Source organism: Pimephales promelas, chromosome 17 (assembly GCF_988280905.1).
Source record: "Pimephales promelas chromosome 17, fPimPro1.hap1.1, whole genome shotgun sequence".
Taxonomy (NCBI): Eukaryota; Metazoa; Chordata; class Actinopteri; order Cypriniformes; family Leuciscidae; genus Pimephales; species Pimephales promelas.
Window position 1 is genome coordinate 7249699 of NC_142785.1, and position 21608 is coordinate 7271306.

Here is a 21608-nt window from a genome sequence, read left to right on the forward strand (position 1 = left end):
CGAGTTTAAAACTTGACATGTCCGCCTAAGCCCAAAGGTGAGTGCGGCAAAAAGCGTTTGTAAAAGCGTGCGTGCCTCAGCATCCCCTAGACACCATTTACTACACACACTAGGCTTTTTTTCTTTGATTTTGAAAACTCTTGGCGATCGACTTAAAATGCTGCAGAGATCGACTTGTCGACCGCGATCGACAGGTTGGTGACTCTTGTAACGTTACTGTTTTACGATCAATGACAAGAGTACTAATCAGCTGTCTCATGAACATAACCAGCACATTTATCCCCACATTGCAAACCCATTACACAGCAAGGGAGAAGAACTAAGGTACATGAAACAGTCCAACTACATTTCATTGACAAGGGAAAAGTCACTACTCACTATGGCTAGCTTCTAGGTTTCTGCTGCTTCTCTTTCAAGGTAGTGAGGAAACGCTCTCTGTAACGCTGTTTGTTCGCGTTCGGCTACGGTAGAAACATGACGTCACAATTACGGTTGGGTATCGAGAATCGAGTATCGATTGGAACCGGGACTAACTTTTCATTTTTCCCAGAATCGTTCAAAAGTTAAAATTTCGATTCCTAGTTTCGATATTCACAGTCCGCCGAGCGGAAGAAGAAACCGCTAAACAACACCAACAAAGAAGCGTCTACCGGAAGTGTTGGCATAACCACGCGAGTCGAACATGAGTACCTTACGTCGGCGATCCAAAGTGTGGCTTCACTTTTCCAAAAATAACGAAATCTCGGCAAAATGCAAAATTTGTGACAAAAGGAGTATTTTTACAGGAGTATTTCCTACAGAAAGGATTATTTCCTTCAGAAAGGCCGTTGGTTAGCAAGGTTAGCTAAACTTTTTTGACGGAATCGAGAATCGTTAGGAACCGGAATCGAAACAAGGAATCGGAATCGGAATCAGAATCGTTCAAATTCAAACGATACCCAACCCTAGTCACAATATGTCATATGTCGACCTTCATGGAAGGGGGCGTCCGCGGTTATGTATATAAATGTCTCATTCGAAGTTATTAAAAACATTACGGTTTATTAAGTAAGTTCTTTATACACCACTAAAAATATAGTTATGGATGTCATACTGCATTTCTGTTAATAGATACTCAAAATTTTTACACATTGCATCTTTAAGTCAAAAGAGCAGTTTCCGTGGTGTTGTTCAAAAGAAATATAATGGCGTTTTTCCAGTACACAGTACTTGACCCGACTCAGCTTGCCTTTGTTTGGTTTTCCACTGTGTAAAAGTTGTACCTGTACCTGCTTTCGGTTACTTTTTTTGTATCACCTCCAGCGAGGTTCTGAGCGAGCTAAGGCAAGCTGAGCCGATACTAAATTGGGACATGAAAACAATGCCGACTGCTGATTGGTCAGAGAGAATCATCACCATTCACTGCGTCATCGTTGCACGCGCCAGATGGAGTATCCAGAATATTTTTAAATAGTTTGGCCAGAGATAGTTACTAAACTTACTACTATTATTATGGCAACTCGGAAGAATACGCCTTGGTCAAACGAGGAGGTGCAGACTTTCCTTTGTTTGGTTGCCGAAGAGAGGATCGGCACGTTTCGGTACAGCTCACTTGTGGTGCTTTCCCATTGCATGGTACGGTACGGTACAGCTCGCTTTAAATAGTACCACCTCTGTTGAGGTTCAAAGCGTTCCGTACCGATACTAAAATGTGAAGTCGACACACTGCAGATCACTGATTGGTCAGACAGAATCGTCACTACCAGCGTCATTGTATTTGCAAGACAACAAACCCACTAGATTTAAATAGCGTTAAATGGCGTTCCTCTCGTTGGTTGTAAACTATAACAGTCAGACTATAATCCCACCCACTTAAACTGGAAAAGCAAACCGAGCTAAAGCGAACCGAGCCATGCCGTGCCAGTCATACTACGCAGTGGAAAAGCAAAGCGAGCCGAACCGTGCCGCGCCGAGCTGTACCAGCAGTGAAAAACCGCCATAATTCCAATGTTTCTTTTGAAAGCCACATTTCTAGTATCTGTAATACCACATTCTTCCATTTCAAAAATATATCTAAATAATGACATGCTTTCAATGAAAAATGCGCAACAGTTAGTTAAGGCGTTCATGACTTCAATGCTTGATTATTGTAATGCTCTACTGGGTGGTTGCCCTGCATGCATAATAAACAAACTTCAGCTGGTCCAAAAAGCAGTTCTTACTAGAACCAGGAAGTATGACCATATTAGCCCGGTTCTGTAAACACTGCATTGACTGCCTAATAAACAATGTATACATTTTTAAATATTGCTAATTACTTACAAAGCACTAAATGGTTTAGCTCCCCAGTACTTGAGCGAGCTCTTAAAGGGTTAGTTCACCCAAAAATGAAAATTAAGTCATTAATTACTCAGCCCCATGCTGTACCAACCCCGTAAGACCTTCGTTCATCTTCGGAACACAAATAAAGATATTTTTGATTGAATCTGAGAGCTGGATCAGTCCTATATAGACTGCCTAAGGGACTGGCTCTTGACGGCCCATAAAGTCATTAAAGAAAAGGTTTAAATATTCCATGTGCCTACAGCGGCTAAATTATAAGTTTATCAAGCGACGAGACTACTTTTTGTGCGAAAAAAACATAAATAACGACTTTATTCCACTATTCCATTACTTCCTTATGGCGCATGCGCTAGAACTGAGACAAGGGGTGCTTCTCATTTCTTATTTGTGCATCCTCGTTTCCTTTCCTTGCGTCTCAGCTCCACCCCCAGTAGGACGCGAGGGAAGGAAGTGAGGAAAGGAAAGGAGGACAGAGGAATCGAATAAAAGCTTTTTTATATACATTGGAATACTTGATCACTCGAGCGTCACTCCACAGTGTCATCAGCAGCGCTAAAAGGATCTGCCCTTATGATGTTGAAGTTTGGTTATTTAATAAATTCATAATAAATAATAATAAAGATAGGCTATACTGTTGAAATATCTGAGATGTGTGGTTTATATAAACTGCAAAGGTAAAGTATAAATTAAAATGATTGTGACCGATGTGAAGGGGGAGGAGAATGGACACGTGCGTCACGTTTAGTCAATATAACAGTTCCGCGTAGGATGCACCTGTGTGTCCTCGCTTATGACTCCTCAGGAAGCCTCCTATCTCCTCGATCCTCGACTCCTCACGGTGCAATTAGAGAATTGAGATGTCCTTCAAGATGGCTGAGCTACATCGGTTTCCGGGTCATAGGAGGGAGGACGGAGGAGCGAGGAGACGAGGAGGGATATTGAGAAGCACCTAAGGACGTTCTCATTCGTCTACTTCTTGTTACCGGCTGCTCACCTCTTAGGAGTTTTACCGCCCCCTACCGTATAAAATGATGATCCATATATAAGGCGCTCCGGATTATAAGGAACACTGTCGTTTTTTGAGAAGATTAAAGGCTTTTAAGTGCACCTTATAGTGCGGAAAATACGCAAATTAAAGGGGTATGTACAGCGCGCGTCTTCCTCTGCTTGTAAACAGAAAGTTTTGCGCTTCCAGCGATATCAGCACATCATCTTATACGGTAGGGGGCGGTAAAACTCCTAAGCGGTGAGCAGCCGGTAACAAGAAGTAGACGAATGAGAACGTCCTCGTCTCAGTTCTCGCGCATGCGCCCATAAGGAAGTAATGGAATAGTGGAATAAAGTCGTTATTTATGTTTTTTTCGCACAAAAAGTAGTCTCGTCGCTTCATAAACGTATAATTTAGCCGCTGTAGGCACATGGAATATTTAAACCTTTTCTTTAATGACTTTATGGGCCGTCAAGAGCCAGTCCCTTAGGCAGTCTATGTAGGACTGATCCAGCTCTCAGATTCAATCAAAAACATCTTTATTTGTGTTCCGAAGATGAACGAAGGTCTTACGGGGTTGGAACAGCATGGTGGTGAGTAATTAATGACTTAAATTTCATTTTTGGGTGAACTAACCCTTTAACGCATTATAGTCCTAAATGTCTATTGCGATCTCAAAATTCTGACCAGTGGATAATACTTGCGGTAGATCCTTTTCCTATTTAGCACCTAAACTTCGAGAAGCAGACACAATCTTTAAGTTTAAATCTAGACTAAAAATAGGCTATAAAATCTATTAGGCTGCATAAATTAAGGAACCGGAACCGGGAACACTTCATATAACTCCTGATGTACTTGTTACATCATAAGATGAATGGCATCTACACTAATGTAAGTCTTTCTGCTTATTCAGAGGTTTACTGTAATCAGTTGGATCCGGGCGTATCCAGATCAGATGGTGGACCTGCGCCTAGACACAACTACAATGCATTATGTAGTCAGCCGTATTCGGGCCGTATCCAGATCAGATGGAGTACCTGCGCCTAGACACGACCACAACGCATCCCTTTGGCAAAAGAGATTGTGTCAACAAGACTCTCCCCTGTGAAAGCCTCATCGACACGACAGCCATCAGCACTGATCCTCAACAACCCGTCTCTATAGACGAATCCGACGAGCATTCTGTGTAGGCTGCCATCTTGTGGCGACGCCATTACTGAGCTGTTACACCGGCATAGACATATGCACCGGTATGTAAACAAACCTCGGTGATAACGCGATCGCACCCTCGATGACAGCTACAGCCAGGCAGAATGACTTGTTGGGTTGATGATGTTAGACAGTGGCCTCCAGTCACAGATGAAGGTACAAACGATCTTACAGATTATTTATGAAAATAGCTTGGCAAGCTAGCTAGGCTAACGTTTTTGCTAACGAGGAAACTATAAAAAGATCTGTCCATTTGGCAACAATAAATAAATAAATAAAATAAAATAAACAAATTCATGTTTTTCATTTGTGTCCATTATTTATCTCATTTTCACATTGCAACGGGCATGGGTAAGGTAACGTTACAGCTAGAAAGTATACATAATATCGACCAATTAGTGTTTTTAAACCATGGAAAGAGGTCAATACAACAGCGGGAGAACAATTATGTCACATAACGTTATATTTAGCTCAGGAAAGCCATTTAATGACCATAGCATGTTAATTGAATAGAAAAAATAGCAAGAGAGGAGATTTTGCTGATCACAATATCACATATTTATTATATTTTTTACTTATGTCATTAGATAATTGTTATTATACGCGAATGCCCAGGAAATCTTTGTAAACCGTACGGCTCCAGACATGGGCAGTCGACCCGGGGTATTCACAATGTTTTCTCTTCAAAATTGAAATTTTACTGCCACCATAGAAACAATTTATAACGGAAACTGTTTACCCACTCGACATTATACAAGGGCTAACGTTGTAACGTTAGTGACAGTCGTAAATCGCGGGCTGTTTATTCCAGTGGACGCAAGTTGGAACTAAAACAATAGGAGGCAATGGCTCAACGATACCCAGCAACAGCTCAGTAATGGCGCCCGCTTACTTCCGGTAGTTTCGCCGGATTCGTCTATACCGTCCGGCTTAATGAGTCCGAACTTCAACCAGATGGAACTGGATAATATTCCGATTTTTCCAATCCAATCTGACGAAGTTCTGACCTATAATGCTGCCTGAATCATAATCATACCCAGACTGAGCCTGGTTTCTCCTAAGTTTTTCTCCATTCTGCCACCTGATGGAGGTTTGGTTCCTTGCCACTGTCACCTTTTTTCACCTTTGTTGCCATTGGCTTTTGGCTTGCTTAGTTGGGGACATTAAATTTAACATTTAACAAAATTATTGATCCGCCTGCATTGACACCATTATATGAGAACTGAACTGAGCTGGATGATGACATCACGGTTTTCTCTAGAGAGTGTATATAAATTAACAATCTTTTTTACAACAAAATGAAACATCACTGAACTTACTTAAGCTGGACTGTAACGGTATTTTCTTCTGTAAACAAACTTTGTTGTATTATTTTCCTGTTATCTCTGTAAAGCTGCTTTGAAACAATCTGTATTGTAAAAAGCGCTATATAAATAAATGTGATTTGACTTGACTTAAAAACACATCTTTTTAGCTTAGCACACACATAGAACATTATAAATGTCTATAATTCAAATCAGTTAAATGATTGTTGGGCTGCATAGGTCAGCCGGAACCGGGAACACTTCCCATGAACTACACTAATATTTATTCCGAGGTTTACTGTAGTCAGCCGGATCTGGGCCGTATCCAGATCAGATGGTTGACCTGCGCCAGGAGACGACCACATCCGTGAAGTGTCAGCAAAGACTATGTCAACTAGACTCTCCCAAATAAAGGCCTCATCGACACGACACGACAGCCAGTGACACTGATCCTCAACAAACTTGTTTCCATACCAGCGTAATGACTCCAATCTTCAACCAGATAGTACTGGATATTATTCGGAAAGTTCCAATACAATCTGACTTCTGACCTATAATGCTGCCTTTATTTCTAGTATGGTTGTTATAAATTGCTGTTTTTTTGTTACTAGTCAAGTCCCTAGATGTAGCTTTAACTCAAAAACTATTTTTATATCTTAGAAGACTTATCCTCTCAACCAGTAATCTGGTGTGTGGTGGCCGTTCTGGTGCAATATGGCTGTCGTCGCATCATCCAGGTGGATGCTGCAAATTGGTGGTGGTTGAGGAGATTCCCCCCGCAATGTGAAGCTCTTTGAGTGTCCAGAAAGGCGCTATATAAATGTAATGAATTATTATTATTATTATGAAACCAGCTCCATTAATGAAAACTGATCCTAGTTTGTCTACAGTACATGACCAACATATTTCAGAGGCCAAAGATCCAAACACAGATTCACAGCAACTTATTCGAATGATAATTACTTATATTAAACAAAACAGATAAGTATACCGAAACACCACTTAAATGGCCATATACTGTAAGAAGTGATTTCCCTGCTTCTTAAAGAAAACCTTTGACATACCATTCAGTAAAGCTAGCCTTAGCAGTTGCTGTGGCAACACCTCAAGGCGACACTGGAACCATAGACTAATCAGAGATAAAGGAAAGCAATAGAAACATTTGCTTCTTGACGCAGTGCCATTTTACACAAGGTGGGCAGCTAGAACCAAACACTGATAGCGGATTAGAAAGGGGGGAAATGACAGACACACAAAGACACGTTTAGAAAATAGAAAACTCTCCATGGGGGTTACATAAGGACTGAGCCAATGAAGCATTATTTATTGAAGAGCAGGTGAGGAATATAGCCTAGTCTACAGGGTATATCAGGACATCAGATCTACTTTTGCTGTAGTATTTAATAATCTAAACACTCTGCTTGATACGTCCCTAGTAATACTTAAGACAGCATTTTAAACTATCAAATAAAGAATACCGATGACATCATATACTGTAAATGTCAATTACAAGCAAATGTACAAGAGGAAAAACCAAACAACAAGAGGATCTGCTTTTGTTTTGATTGAAATTCAAATAAGCAGTTTCATGGCTTGAAAGTGATATTAAGGCAATTTTCAATTTAATTTAAGTCACGATTGTAATGATCAAAATAATCTGATAAGCTGATTATATATCCTGCATTATAAAAACACTGAAGCAGTAGATCATCATATGAAAAAGTGCTTGTGATGTGGACAGTCTGTGCATGTGTGTGTGAAAGCATGCAGAGACAAACAACTCAATAGTGCTTCTCTCACCCACCCACACACAAAGTCTCCCACATATTACACAGTGTTCTCTGCGTTTGAGGAGACTTCCTGCAGTGTTTTGGGACAAAATTGTCTTTTCAAAACAGCATGGAAGATGAAATCTAATCTATCTAATTTTTTAATTCGTAAAATAATAGGACATGGAAATAGAAACATTGAAACACGAAAGGAACATCGAAAAGCTACCACATTACGAAGACATAATACATACCTCTGGTTGGCTCCAGTGACATAGTGGCTGGGAACCATGGTGGTGCTCTTCCTAAGGCTACGGTCGGATTGAGCCGGGTCATCTGGGGTATCTCTGGGCACAGAACTGGCCCGTTTCGAGCCTTGAGGACGCTCCGGGTGGTCTTGACTTCGGCTCCGGCGGAGCCTGTTTTGGGGCTCGCCAAGGCTCTTGCTACGACACACGCGGTTGATGAGACTCTGAGAGACGGCTTCATCAAAGCGCTGCCGATGCTTCTTGGGAATAAAGATCCTGGCAAACATGGTCACAGGAAGGCAACAGAGAAAAAAAAATTTAAATCAGCTACGAGGAGCCATTGTCGTTCAGACTCTTTAAAGGTTGCTAGTTCAATTCAGCCAGTCAGTTTTCCCATCCAATGATTTCTATCACAAACCAAAGTGAAGAAGCTTCAAGAAGCAGTCATTCAGTTTTCACTTGTTTAAAATCCATGAGAATATTCAATAGTGATGGATGGAGAACAGGAAAGGGTGACAGAGACAAAAAAAACTCAAAGTAAGCCGAGTAATGAAGGACATCCAGATTTTTCATCGAATTCCAACATGTATGCAGATTCTCTGTGTACTGTCTTCATCTGAAACTCCCACTCCAGAAGCTGTGGTACAGATACCAGAATCCAGCAATAGCAAAGGTGTGGGTGTATATAACACTACCGCCTCTCTCTCTCTCTCTCTCCCTCTCTCTCTGTCTCTACTTATTCCTAATTCTCTTTTTGCTGTTAGTGATGTTCTATGCTCTCTGGGAAGAGCATCAAATCTCAGATCTCAGAGCAACAAATCTCAGATGCAACACAGCAAATTCTTTCACTTGTAGCATGACATTCGAAATATAATTGAAGAGTTTCAGCGCATAATAAAATTAGTGAAACGATTTGAACTGTTTGGGAAAGCATTTGACACAGGAAGCAAAAACTATTTTGATTCTGATAGCTTCGCTTTTATAAGATGGAGTATAAAAACAAGGCCATGTTTGTCACATTTATGCAACGTTGGCGGTTATGGAAAAGCCTGTTATGCCACCCACCAGGGAAACAGTAAAAACACCCCAATTGAAAAAACTCAGCAAATGTAACCTTGAGTGTAACATCAGCGCAATTCTGTCTGCTTTGTTCTCTGAAGGTGAAGATCTGACATTAGCATTTAAAATATTTATGTGTTGATCAAATCAAAAGTACAATCATTTTCTGCATTATGGCATAGTAGGTCTCTAAAATTGCCACTGACAAACTATTTATTTAATGAGGCTAATAGGTTATAAAAACACAAACTGAATGTAATTAATTTACTTTTCTTTATATCACAGACATTACTTTAATATTAAACATATCAGAGCTCTTACACAAAGTGCACTATAGATATTAAGGTATAGTCCACGAAAATCCTGTCATCATTTACTCGCCAAAAGATATATATATAGGGTATATAGATATACATAGGGATGCACGATATATCGGCCAGCATATCGGTATCGGCCGATATATGTTCATTTTTATTGTTATCGTTATCGGCCTGGTAAGAAAATGTGGCCGATATATTAAAACCGATAAATAATGTATTATTCCCTTCAGCTGAGACACTTGTTGGGAACTGTTTATGTTTTTGAATTTCTTGAAAAATGAAAATCTTTTTCGAGACAACATGTGCAACGCAAATCTGTCATATCGGCTATACAACACGATAATGAGAACATCATTATAATTGTGCACTTGCCTTGGGACGTGGATTTAATTGTGAGACTTTTGTTTTTGTAATCAGGCTCTCAAAATTTAAGAGAATTTAGAATTTAAAGAAAATAGAATTTAAGTTTATCGGGCGATATATCGGTTATCGGCTTTCAAATATAAAGAATTATCGGTTATCGGTATCGGTCAAAATTTTCATATCGGTGCATCCCTAATATATATGTATATATATATATATATATATATATATTGTCATATTGTCTCTCATAGTTGAAGTGTACCTATCATGAAAATAACAGACCTCTCTAATTATTCTAAGTAGAAGAACTTGCACAATCAGTGGCTGACTAAATACTTTTTAGCCCCACTGTATATGAATATGAAGAGTTCAGATGCAAAAGCCTCTAAGTGCCATTTGAAATTTTCTTCTAGAAAGATCATTTTTATCAAGCTTGTATATTTAAGTTCAGTGATTTCACTTAAATTGCAATGATAATTACCTATTAATTGTTATTTAAGTGAAATTACTGAACTTAAATATACAAGTTTGATAAAAAAATCATCCTTAAAGAAGAAAATTTCAAATGGCATTATTTAGAGGCTTTTGCATCTGAACTCTTCATATACACGTTTTCATACAGATTTGGATGACATGAGGCAGAGTAAATGATGACATCCTTTCCGGGTGTACTATCCCTTTAAGTAAAATATATACACATCGCTATTTACTTCACAACTCAGTTTTATTATAATATCTGTCTCTCCCCATTGCCAGTGTGACAGTACTGAAAAAAACATTAGACAATTAGACCCAATTCACAATTCAGAGAGAAGAGTTGTCTCAGGTTCACATTATTATGGTGGTGCAGCAATCGCTGCATTAATGGCAGCAGTTTCAGTCAGCAGACAAGAATAAATAAAGCATCAAGTGCCCTAACAGGCCATTACAAACCTCAATACTACAGCACTAGTATGAGTATTCTTAATGATGACGGCATACACCAGAGTGCATTAGCATTTATTGAGCTTCTCAGAAAATGTGGACGGAACTGAATTTGCATTTGTAAAGTGAAATTTATTTAAGGGCGTCAGACATGCTCTGACTATTTTCTAACCAAATCTGATTGCTATTAAGAAAACATACACTCAAATGGGACATTTTGAGAAAAGGTTAATATGAGTAGCTCTGTGTTAATATATTTTAATTACATACTCTGACTGCACAATTATTATCATTAATTCTCTTTCAGTTCACTGTAATCCAAAAAACATGCCCTGAGGATGGTTTTGTGACCGAAAGCTTGGCTATTAAATTTGCTTAAAGGACTCAAGTGTGCGGACAGTTTCATTATTTTTTGAGTTGTCAAGTTGTATCTGTCTGGCACCTTGTTTACCGTGAGTGCGGTGAAACTCCTTCAAATAAAGTTCACTGTAATCCAAAAATGAATTCAAAATGATTTATTATTTAGAGAGCAGTTCTCTCTGTTTATAGGAAAAGTAAAAGTAAAAATATGAATAATTAAACTAGTGAAGAATACAGAAATCAGATAATTAAAAAGCCACATATCTCTAAAATAAATATCATTGGTACAGCATAAACAGACCTTTTTACATGACCAGTTAAAATCTTAAAGGATTAGTTCACGTTTAAAAAAAACTTTTGCTGATAATTTACTCACCCCCATGTCATCCAAGATGTCCATGTCATTCATTCTTCAGTCGAAAAGAAATTAAAGTTTTTGATGAAAACATTCCAGGATTTTTCTCCAAATAATACAATTTACTGGTAACCAAAAAAGTTCAAACTGCAAACTGTTCAAAGGGCTTTAAACAATTCCAGACAAATGAATAAGGGTCTTATCAAGCGAAACGATTGGCCATTAAAAAAAAAAAAAATAACGTTTAAGTTTTATAAGCTCAAATGCTCGCCTTGCTCTATTCTGTGATGCACGTTCGTGACTCTCCTGTTCGAACTCGTTCATCAAAATGAACAAATCCTTTTTCAAATCATTTGGTTCATTCAATGAACGAAATGAACAAATTGACTCGGAAAAAGATTCGTTCATTTTGATGAACGAGTTCGAACAGGAGAGTCACACAGAACGGAGCAAGGCGACTATTTGAGCTTAACTTAAACTTTGTTATTTATTTTTTAAATGAGCGATCGTTTCGCTTGATAAGACCCTTATTCATCGTCTGGAATCGTTTAAAGCCCTTTGAACAGTTTGCACTGAAACTGTCTATTGGACCTTGAACCGTTTGGTGCCCAGTAAAGTGCATTATAGAAAAATCAAGGAATGTTTTCATCAAAAACCTTAATTTCTTTTTGACTGAAAAAAGAAAGACATGGACATCTTGGATGACATGGGGGTGAGTAAATTATCAGCAAAAGTTTTTTTTTTTTTTTTTTTAAAGTGAACTACTCCTTTAAATGTAATGTTTTATGGCAAAGACAAAACCATTTCATAACCAGATGAATCAACATATCAAATTATGATCATGATTATGTTCTCAGCAAAATACTGAATAGATAAATTCCATTTAGATAGATCAATGAATGATTTTAGTTTAACGAAAAGTACTCACATAAAGCAACTCATCTTTTAGTGTATCATGACTCAGAACAAGATGGAAGTGAAGTGACTACTTAAACGATATATTTAGAACAATGAGTGTCTCTTTAACCCAACTAAACAGCCTCTGAGCCATCAAGAACTATTGACTGCAACCACTGCCTCTCTACAATGACCTGCAGAAGATCAGCACTGAAGAGAAACTGAGACATGCGTCTAAAAGTGAAGATTAAATGATACCAGTGTGATATGATTTTATCAATTCATGTGTTTAATTGGGTGAGCTGTACATTAATTGGCCCTCAACAACTATAATAGCCATTTTGTATTATAATAACATAAAAATGTGTGTTAACTAACAAGTAACTAATAAGAAACTTGCATTTGCACATATCTGCACCAGACAAAAGTACACATATAATGTGTGTGATGCTAGGTGTGGATAGTACGGCTTATAGGATACAAGCTACTGTAAGTGGTAAAATATGTTAAAATGTATATGAAAAACACTATTAGGCACTACTGTTCAAAAGGTTGGGATCAGTAAGATTTCATTTTTAAGTGATTAATACTTTTATTCAGCAAGGATTGCCTAAATTGATCGAAAGTGTCAATAAAAACATGTAAAATGTTACAAAAGATTTCTATTTCAAACAAATCCTGTTATTTTGAACTTTCTATTTATCAAATTACCGGTACACTGAAAACTTAATGACTTATTGTTTCCACAATGTTAATCTGTTTTCAACATGACGATTATAAGAATTGAACACCAAATCAACATATTAGAATGATTTCTGAAGGATCATGTGACTCAGAAAAAAAAAATCAGCTTTGATGTCACAAGAATAAATGACATTTTAAAACATATTCAACGGTTATTTTAAAGTTTAACCTATAATAATATTTCACAATGATTACTTTTATTTATTTATTTTTAAAAAAATCGTACCGACCCCAAACTCTTGTTCTCCAATATCTTCTCTACCCTTCAAAGCATTCAGTTTTCTGAATAATGAAGAACAATAAACCTGTATTAACTACTCTAACTGAAGATGGCACAACAGACAATGACACCTTAAACTGGCTTGTCTATGTGGCCTAAATGAGGGATTTCTAGAAATGATGATTGCGCCAAGATATTTGTTGTCAACTAAAAGAGCATAGCTCATATTTCGGGAACTGGCTAATGCCCTAGTAGGCCAATCAATGCAAACTAGACCTACCCAGATAGGCTAAAAATCCATCCCAGATAATGTTCAAATGTAACGCATCAAACATACAGAATAACAAATACTAAATGCCAAGAGTCCAATGCAGATGGTTAATTTCTTTTCACAAACGCCATGTATTCAACATTAGTACAAAAATCCCAGGGAACTTAAGATCCCCAAGCTGCTAAACATATGGTGACATCCCCATTCACTACCCTTCACCAGATACATCTCTAAAGAGGATTACACGCAGTGACAAAGGTTATTATCTCATAAGACAAAGGAACAACACCTACTGTGCAGAGAAAATAGCTTGTCTCTGTTTAGCAAACATGTTATTAAACACTTTGTATAACCTTAATGATGTTCTTCCTTATAAATTGACTTGAAGTAGGTAATATTTTTCATATACAGTTAAAATATTTTACTTGATTTATCTTGCACATCAAACATCTTCAACAAACTAAAACTAATATACAAATATTTCTTAAAACTACACTACCATTCAAAAGTTTTTTGTTTTTTTTTTGAAAGACATTAAAACTTGTATGAAACATGGATGCATTTAAAAATTAAAATAAAAAATCCAATAAAATCCATTCAAATGTTACAGTAAAGACATTTATAATGTTACAAAAGATTTTGACTTTAAACCAATTATCAAAAAATAAAAAAATGCATCACAGTTTTCACATAATTATTAAGCAGCACAGCTGTTTTTAACTGTGATAATAATAAGAAATGTCATATTATTATAAGAAATTGGCTGTAAATTACCAAATCAGCATATTAGAATGATTTCTGAAGGATCACATGACACTGAAGATTGAAGACTGGAGTAATGACGCAGCAAATTCAGCTTTGCCATCCCGGTAATAAATTATATTAAATATATTAAAATAGGAAGAAGTTATTTTAAACCGTAATAACATTTCACAATTTGACACTTATTTTTGATCAAATAAATACAGCCTTGATAAGCATAAGATACTTTTTTTTTTTTTAAAGATTAAAAAATAAAAAAAAAATCATGCAGACCCCAAATTTTTGAAAGGTATATTATAATCAAACATTTAATAAAGTGAACATATCTGAAAACGTATCACTTGTTAGACTGTGTAAGCTGACCTACTAAGCATCACTTGCCAAACAGAGTCCAGAGAGAAGCCAACAAATCAGTCCCTCCAGGATTTCACGATTTTTTTTTGTGATTTTTGCGATCAAAATGACTGATTTTGTGGTGGTAATTTCCAAAAATTTGTGAAAAAATGTGCGATTTATATATATAACATTTACCATAATAGTATTCAGTCCTTCCAGAAAAACGCGGAGATTTTTAGTGATTGTTGTGGGCAAAAATTGATTGATTATGCGGCCCGTTTTCTTTAAAAATGCGATGGAATATGCGGGATATTTATGCAATTTTATGCGATGAAATTGCAGGAATTTGCAAAAATTGCGGTTTGATGAAAAAGAGAAAAAAAGTGTTTCCCCAACACCCTGTTCTCACTAGGCTAATGTAAGAGTCATTTCTTATTACTTCCTTTGATAAGCAAGCATACTACATCATAGAAAGTGCTGGGAACATTTGTTTTATTTCAGACTGTAACGAGTGTAAATAAGGTGTGGCCCCTTTAAGAGCTGCGCGCTCCCTGTTGAACTCTCTGCAGTGTTATATGTGCGCCTCGAACGCCCCATGTGTGCGGGTAATTTCTGTTTGATGCTACTTCTTTTATCTTATGTTGTTTATTAAGTAACGATGTGACGGTAGAACGTGTGACAGACAGTTATACGAGTTCGATTTGTGAGATGTCAATCGCCTCCGTGAGTCTGTCTGGCGTCGCGTAATTGCGTCACTTCATAACGTTCCCATGGAAACAGGGGGAAATGGCTGCTCTTGTGTGAAAGCAAACGCAACATTTTTCAACTTTCTGCTAAGATACATGTGACTTTTTTAGCAACGAAAATGCGAGGATTATGAAATTATGCAAACCCTGCATATTTTGCACAGAAATCGGCAATTTATGCGGCGAAAGTGCGGCGTATTTGAAAAAATGCGGCCCCCGCATAAATATGCGGACTTTGGCTGATTTTGCATTGAATTCAGCGATCGCATAATCGCGTTTTTCTGGAGGGACTGACAAATGGATCAACACTAGCATTCTCTGTCAGTGCCATCTTATGTTATTGACCCATTTGGCACTTGGGCATAGGCTTGACTGGAAAGGGAATTTCACTATTAACAGTGTCAGCATACATCAGAGGGTTAGAAGATTATCAGTTTGCATTGCAGCACCAGATGGAAACACATCTATCAGTGTCCTTTTTAGGTCAACCCAGTTTATACAGCAAAGCCATGCTAATTAATTCTCTCACTGCAAATATCTTCCTCATAGCATGACTTTCTAGAACATAATAACAAAAAAAGGAAAACATTTACTAAACCTATCCTACACTGAACTGATGCCCTCTGGTGGCCTTCAATCTGTTCTGCACGGCTAAATACAGTAGTGCGGCTAAAACATCTGGGTCAGAGAGTGGCCCTGAGATAAAAAATTAATGAGCACTGTAGATGGCAGATGGAGTTGTCATAGATACCTGATGTTCGAGATGAGCTGTTGCTGCTCTTCGGTTGTCAATATGTCAGGAAGAACGGAAGCAAGCCAGTCCACCTTCCTCTCAGCAGCAAACTGTTTCAGCACAGCAAAAAGTTTCTCTTTCACCTCTGGATCGTTCCTCAAAATCTCCTCAACCTGAAAAAGCAATGATAGCGATAATGTACACCTTTAACTATACCGATTCATAAAAGAGCATTCAAAGGCTGTCAGATAAACTCCCTCACCCTCCTGTTGAACTCCAGAGCCTTCTGTTTACGGTCCTGACGCAAGCCGTCTGTGTCTTTCAGAGACCCCTCGATGCATCCGCTGCTGCGTTTCTGACGACTGCCCATGCACAGCACCCCGAGACGCAGTGTTCGGCCCTGAGAGGCCTTTATCAAAGCGGCCGCCATCTCGTGGTGCTTCACGGGGATCCCATTCACCTCCATGACATAATCTCCAGCTCGGAGACCACTGCGACCCGCTGGGGAGCAGGGGGAGCAATCCTCCACCAGCAGGGGGCAGTCTCCCACTATAGTGAATCCAAAGCGACCATCAGGGCCTGGAGTGATATCCATCTGCAGACAGTCAGTGAAATGATATAGATAGAAATGATTAAAATCAAATGTTGTATTTGTTAACATTAATGCTGTCACGGTTCATGAATTCACTGTCTTTCTCTCGTCGTGCGTGCTGCTGTGTGTGTGTGGGCGTGGTCAGTGATCATTGATGATCAGCAGTGCCAGTTGGCTTAAATTTTTTTTGTCCCTTTATATGTTCAGAAACTGGCGTCTCATGTTGTCAGATCGGTTTTCCTGGTGTGTTTCCTCTTCCTGTTCCTGTGTTGGTGTTGGATTGTTGATTCGCTGTGTCACCGTCGTCGTTCTCGTTTGGATTCTCCGCACTTTTACTGGATCACCGAGCACCGTCACAAGGAACTTCCATCAGCGTGAACCCTGACTACCCACACCAGAGGGTTATGCAGGTGAACCAGAGTATTGTTCAATACTAGCTCGGTGTTCAATGCATTTTTCATTACAGCCGCTGACGTTCAACCAGGAACAGACCAAAGTGGCATTTGTCCTCATGCTGCTATCGGGCAAGGCGGCTCTTTGGGGAAGAATCAAGACCCATGCTGCGCCTCGTTCCGGGCACTCTCAGAGGAGATGAGAAGGGTTTTCGTTCGTGTGGTAGCGGGTTGGGAGACGGCCAGACTACTCCCTGATCTCCGCCAACTTAACGGCTCGGTGTTGGAATATTCAATCCAGTTCCGCACCCTGGCTGCAGAGCGAGGAGACGCAGTGGGTCAGATTGCTGCATGGTTTGGCTGATCGTGTCCATTAAAAGATTTATATGCTGCACCTTCCACCCAGCTTGAATGGACTCATTGAACTGGAGCTAAGAGTTGATGCTTGGCCCATGTACGTGGGTAGAGCTCGGCTTTCCCGGGAGGAGAGAGTACGGCGGAGATCCCAAGGATCGTGTCTGTACTGTGGGAGGGCGATCCACTTCATTCACTCATAACCAGTAAAAGATCAAGCCCGTGTAACGGAGGCAAGCTAGTAGTTGCTGTGCGAGTAAACCTCACTCCCCTGATCTCAATAGGCGCTCTAGCAACAGCCTCCTTGTTAGAGCGCCTGACTCTCATGCCGGAGACCCGGGTTCGAGGCCCGCTCGGAGCGGGTCGAGTTGAACCCGGGTGGAGGGGTTACACCCGGTAGTAACAATGAGGCTACTATCTTTTTTTTTTTTTTTACATTTATTTATGTAGCACTTTACAACAACCGTCAGGTCTCCAAAATGCTTCACGTCATAAAATAAATAAATCAACATGACATACAATAAAAACAGTAAAATCAAAGAAGAAAAGAAAAGTTGAAAAGAAACAAGAAAAAGGAAATTATCACACCATCACTGCGTATTGAAAGCCATTTTAAACAGGTGGATTTTAAATTTAGACCTAAAAATCAGACCGTCCTCATCTCCAGCGGGGGCGGGGTTCTTTTTGTGGGAAAGAAGGATGGATCCCTGCTACCATGTATTGATTACCTTTACCGAGGGTTGAACAACATCCTTTGCTGTTAATGTCTTCAGCCTTTGTTTGATTCCTTTGTTCAAATGCTTATCATTTGGTTTGAATATTTGGTCATGCCGTTTGGGCTGTCCAACTCCTAAGCAGTTTTCCAGGCACTCGTCAATGACGTGCTGAGAGATATGGTTGACCAATTCATATATGTCTGCCTGGATGACATTGATTTTTTTCATCTTCTCTACAGGAACACGTTAAGAACGTTAGACGAGTCCTTCAGAGTTTGCTAGAGAATGGGCTTCTTGTCAAGGTGGAGAAATGCGTTTTTCATGCACAGTCTGTTCCTTTCCTAGGGTACATCGTCTAGTCTGAGGAAGTGCGTTTGGATCCTGACAAGGTTAAGGCTGTGATAGATTGGCCAAGTCCAGATTCATGTAAGGCCCTACAGAGGTTTCTGGGGTTTGCCAATGTTTATCACCATTTAATTCGCAACTTCAGCCAACTAGCCGCACCTCTGACTGCCTTGACCTCCCCCAGAACGACGTTCAGGTGGTTTCATGCAGCCAAGGCTGGAGGAACAAACCAAGCCAAGTGAGGCTGTCTTTGCCAAACTTAAGAGCCGCTTCGTTTCGGCTCCCCTCCTCATTGCCCCTGATCCATCACATTAGTTTGTGGTGGAGGTCGACACGTCAGAGGTCGGGGTAGGAGCAGTACTGCCCAGCGTTCTTCCACAGACGACAAGATGCATCCTTGCACGTTTTTGTCTCCTGCCAAGCATAATTATGACATTGGTAACAGAGAGTTGTTGGATGTCAAATTAGCACTGGAAGAATGGCGTCACTGGTTAGAAGGGTCAGAGGTACCTTTTATTGTATGGACCGATCATAAGAACCTAGAATATATCAGAACTGCCAAAAGACTCAACTCTCTGCAATTTCGGTGGGCACTTTTTTTCGGACGTTTTGACTTTTCACTTTCAACATCAAACCCGATTCTTTATCTCAAATTTTGGACCAATCCGAACGCCCGTCTACTCCCAAGTGTAATTTATCCGTGAAGTTAGTTCTCTCCAATCTCAGATGGGAGGTCGATTCGAAGGTCATGACGGCCTTGGAAGGGGTAACACCTCCGCCCGATTGCCCACCGAATCATTTGTTTGTGCCAGAAGAGTGTTGGTCCAACGTTATTCAGTAGGGGCATTATTCCAGCGTGGCCTGTCATCCAGGAATTAATCACACCATTTTTTTGCTAAATCAACGATTATGGCTAGTGACATCTGCAGTTTTGTCTTGGCTTGCTTGGTTTGTGCCATTGGTAAATCCACCAATCGACTCCAAGATGGGTTACTCCATTATTACCGCCCTCCCAGGGCAAGACGGTCATTTTGACCGTCGTGAACCGGTTCGCTAAGGCGGCTCATTTTGTTCCCTTGCCCAAATTACCCTCTGCCAAGGAGACAGCGGTAACTGTTGTAGATCACGTCTTTCGCTTACATGGCCTCCCGATAGACATGCTTACTGACAGGCGTCCTCAATTTGTGTCCAAATTTTGGCAAGTTTTGTAAGTTACTGGGGGCAACTGTCAGTCTTTCTTCGGGGTTCCATCCCCAAAGCAATGGTCAAACCGAGAGAGCCAACCAAGATTTGGAGAGAGTGTTCCATGTGTCAAAGATTAAACGCATTAATCCACCTGTCTTGGTTTCAATGATCAAGTACATCCTGAAGCTATCTTGTTTTATTGTCTTGTCCTGAATCACTACGGTATGCCTATAATAAGTGTTTATAATCAGACCAGAGTTCGTATAGATACTGTAAAATTAAATTCCGGGATTTTAAAGCTACACTGTGTGATTTTTACCCCATCTAGTGGTGAAAAGGTATATGAGAATCCAGTTAATATTTGTTTCTGTTCATCTCAATTCCGATTTCGTTTTAACTCCTACGCTGGCCAATGTAGTCCAAGATTAACATGGCTTCCAGTTCGACCTCGTCCACGAGTGTTAACTCAAACGTAAACGTGAAAGGCGAAGCTTGAATCAACGGGTATGTCCCTCTTTGGCTAATGTACTTTCAAGATGGAGGGGCAACATGGCAACCGACGTTTGAACCCCTTACCCGTATGTATTTTCAATGGCATATTATATACACTCACGAGAATACTTTATTACTTGAACGAAGTAAATATACATTAATGAGCACATATATTTTTGAAAGAAGTAAGTGTTTTTAGCTAAGAATAAACTAAAAGAGTTACACAGTGTAGCTTTAAAGGACTACAATCAGAAATCTCACTTATCAAACAATATCTTTATTATCTTTCAAATTGTAAAAAAAACAATAAATAAATCAATAAAAACATACTAATAAAACAAATGGACAGACTGAAATAGATTTCCAGAAATGCATTTCCAACCCGTCATTTGAAATCCCCTTTAACCATTGAAAGGATCCTATGATAAAGATATCGCTTTCCTCATTTAAACTGATTTTATTCCCTATGAATATTGGCTATATTCCCTATTGACCTGAAAAATGAAAGCTGTATCATATATTTAGAAATATACAATATGAGCAATAATCATGTGAAGTGGAGGACGGGCTGGACACCAAATGCTATGGAGTTACAGTACCTGCATTACTTGCTATATACGGTATATGAGAGAAGTAGCCCAGGCTATAATGTTCTTCAACAAGACACATGCAGTTTTGTTTATTAACCACTACAGTGCCAACAGTTACATTGTGTAGCTCTAAAATTATAAATGCTGCCTTATTGGGACATTACTTGTCACTCTTTTACACCTACCCAATAAACACATTATTCCCACTATTAAATACCACACAATTCTTCAATATTTTCCAATTTTTTATTTAAAATAAAAGCCTTTCCAAGCTGGTATGTGAGAAGAATGAGTTCGGAAAATGGTGGATTCGAACTCGTGTTAAAAGCTAATGGCACTTGCCTTATGCTCTCCATGCCATTGATCCTGTTATCAACAGGATTTCTTTTGTAATTTTGTCTCGCTCAATCAAAGTGTAAATAGTCTGTGCCAACAAGGTGGTCTATTTGCACTTGGTGTAAATAGACTAGAAACTCTGCAAATCAATACATTCTGGCATATCAAATGAGCATCATGTTACTGACCCACCTGTTCGATGCGTGAAACCACTCCGATACTGGGCGGGATGTTTCGTTGTGACTGGGCAAGGGCAATAACCTCTTGAGCGTTGAGACTAGAAACATTCTGCCCCTCAATCTCCAAGACCTGGTCTCCAGGTTGCAATCCAGACAGGTGAGCACTGCTTCCATCTTCCACAGTCAGGATGTAGCTGGGCCCGTTCCCCCCAATCTGAAAGCCAAACTCATACGGCCAGCTCTGGTTCGATGCTGGCATGGTGGGGACTGTGAAAAAGATGGCAAATAAGAGGATATGTGCTCTCTCACAGTAAACTTGGGCCCAAATGTCCATCAGCCAGGACCTGCTTATCCACACCAGAATAATCAAGTCTCCTGAGAAAAATGGAAATTTGCACTGCAGACACAAGCTTAATATCCAGACACTAAAATATGATAAAGCACAGAGTAAATACAGAGTCTCAGCTGATACATTAGACCTCCCAGTAACATTGACC

The 21608-nt window shown here is 39.4% G+C and overlaps 1 protein-coding gene across 5 annotated transcripts in view; it reads right to left on the reverse strand.

The window, feature by feature from the left end:
* grid2ipb (glutamate receptor, ionotropic, delta 2 (Grid2) interacting protein, b) overlaps positions 1-21608 on the reverse strand; it is a 47234-nt gene that overhangs the window by 23741 nt on the left and 1885 nt on the right. For 4 of the 5 annotated variants that reach the window (XM_089121839.1, XM_089121840.1, XM_089121838.1 and 1 more), the window contains exons 2-5: positions 21125-21378; positions 16193-16525; positions 15949-16103; positions 7847-8116 (exon numbers count right to left, since the gene is read on the reverse strand). In XM_089121839.1, the coding sequence (XP_088977965.1) occupies positions 7847-8116; positions 15949-16103; positions 16193-16525; positions 21125-21370 (1004 nt within the window). In that variant the 5' untranslated portion in view covers positions 21371-21378. Of the gene's footprint in view, positions 1-7846; positions 8501-15948; positions 16104-16192; positions 16526-21124; positions 21379-21608 lie in introns of those variants that run through there. The other variant, XM_089121841.1, reaches the window with a different exon arrangement.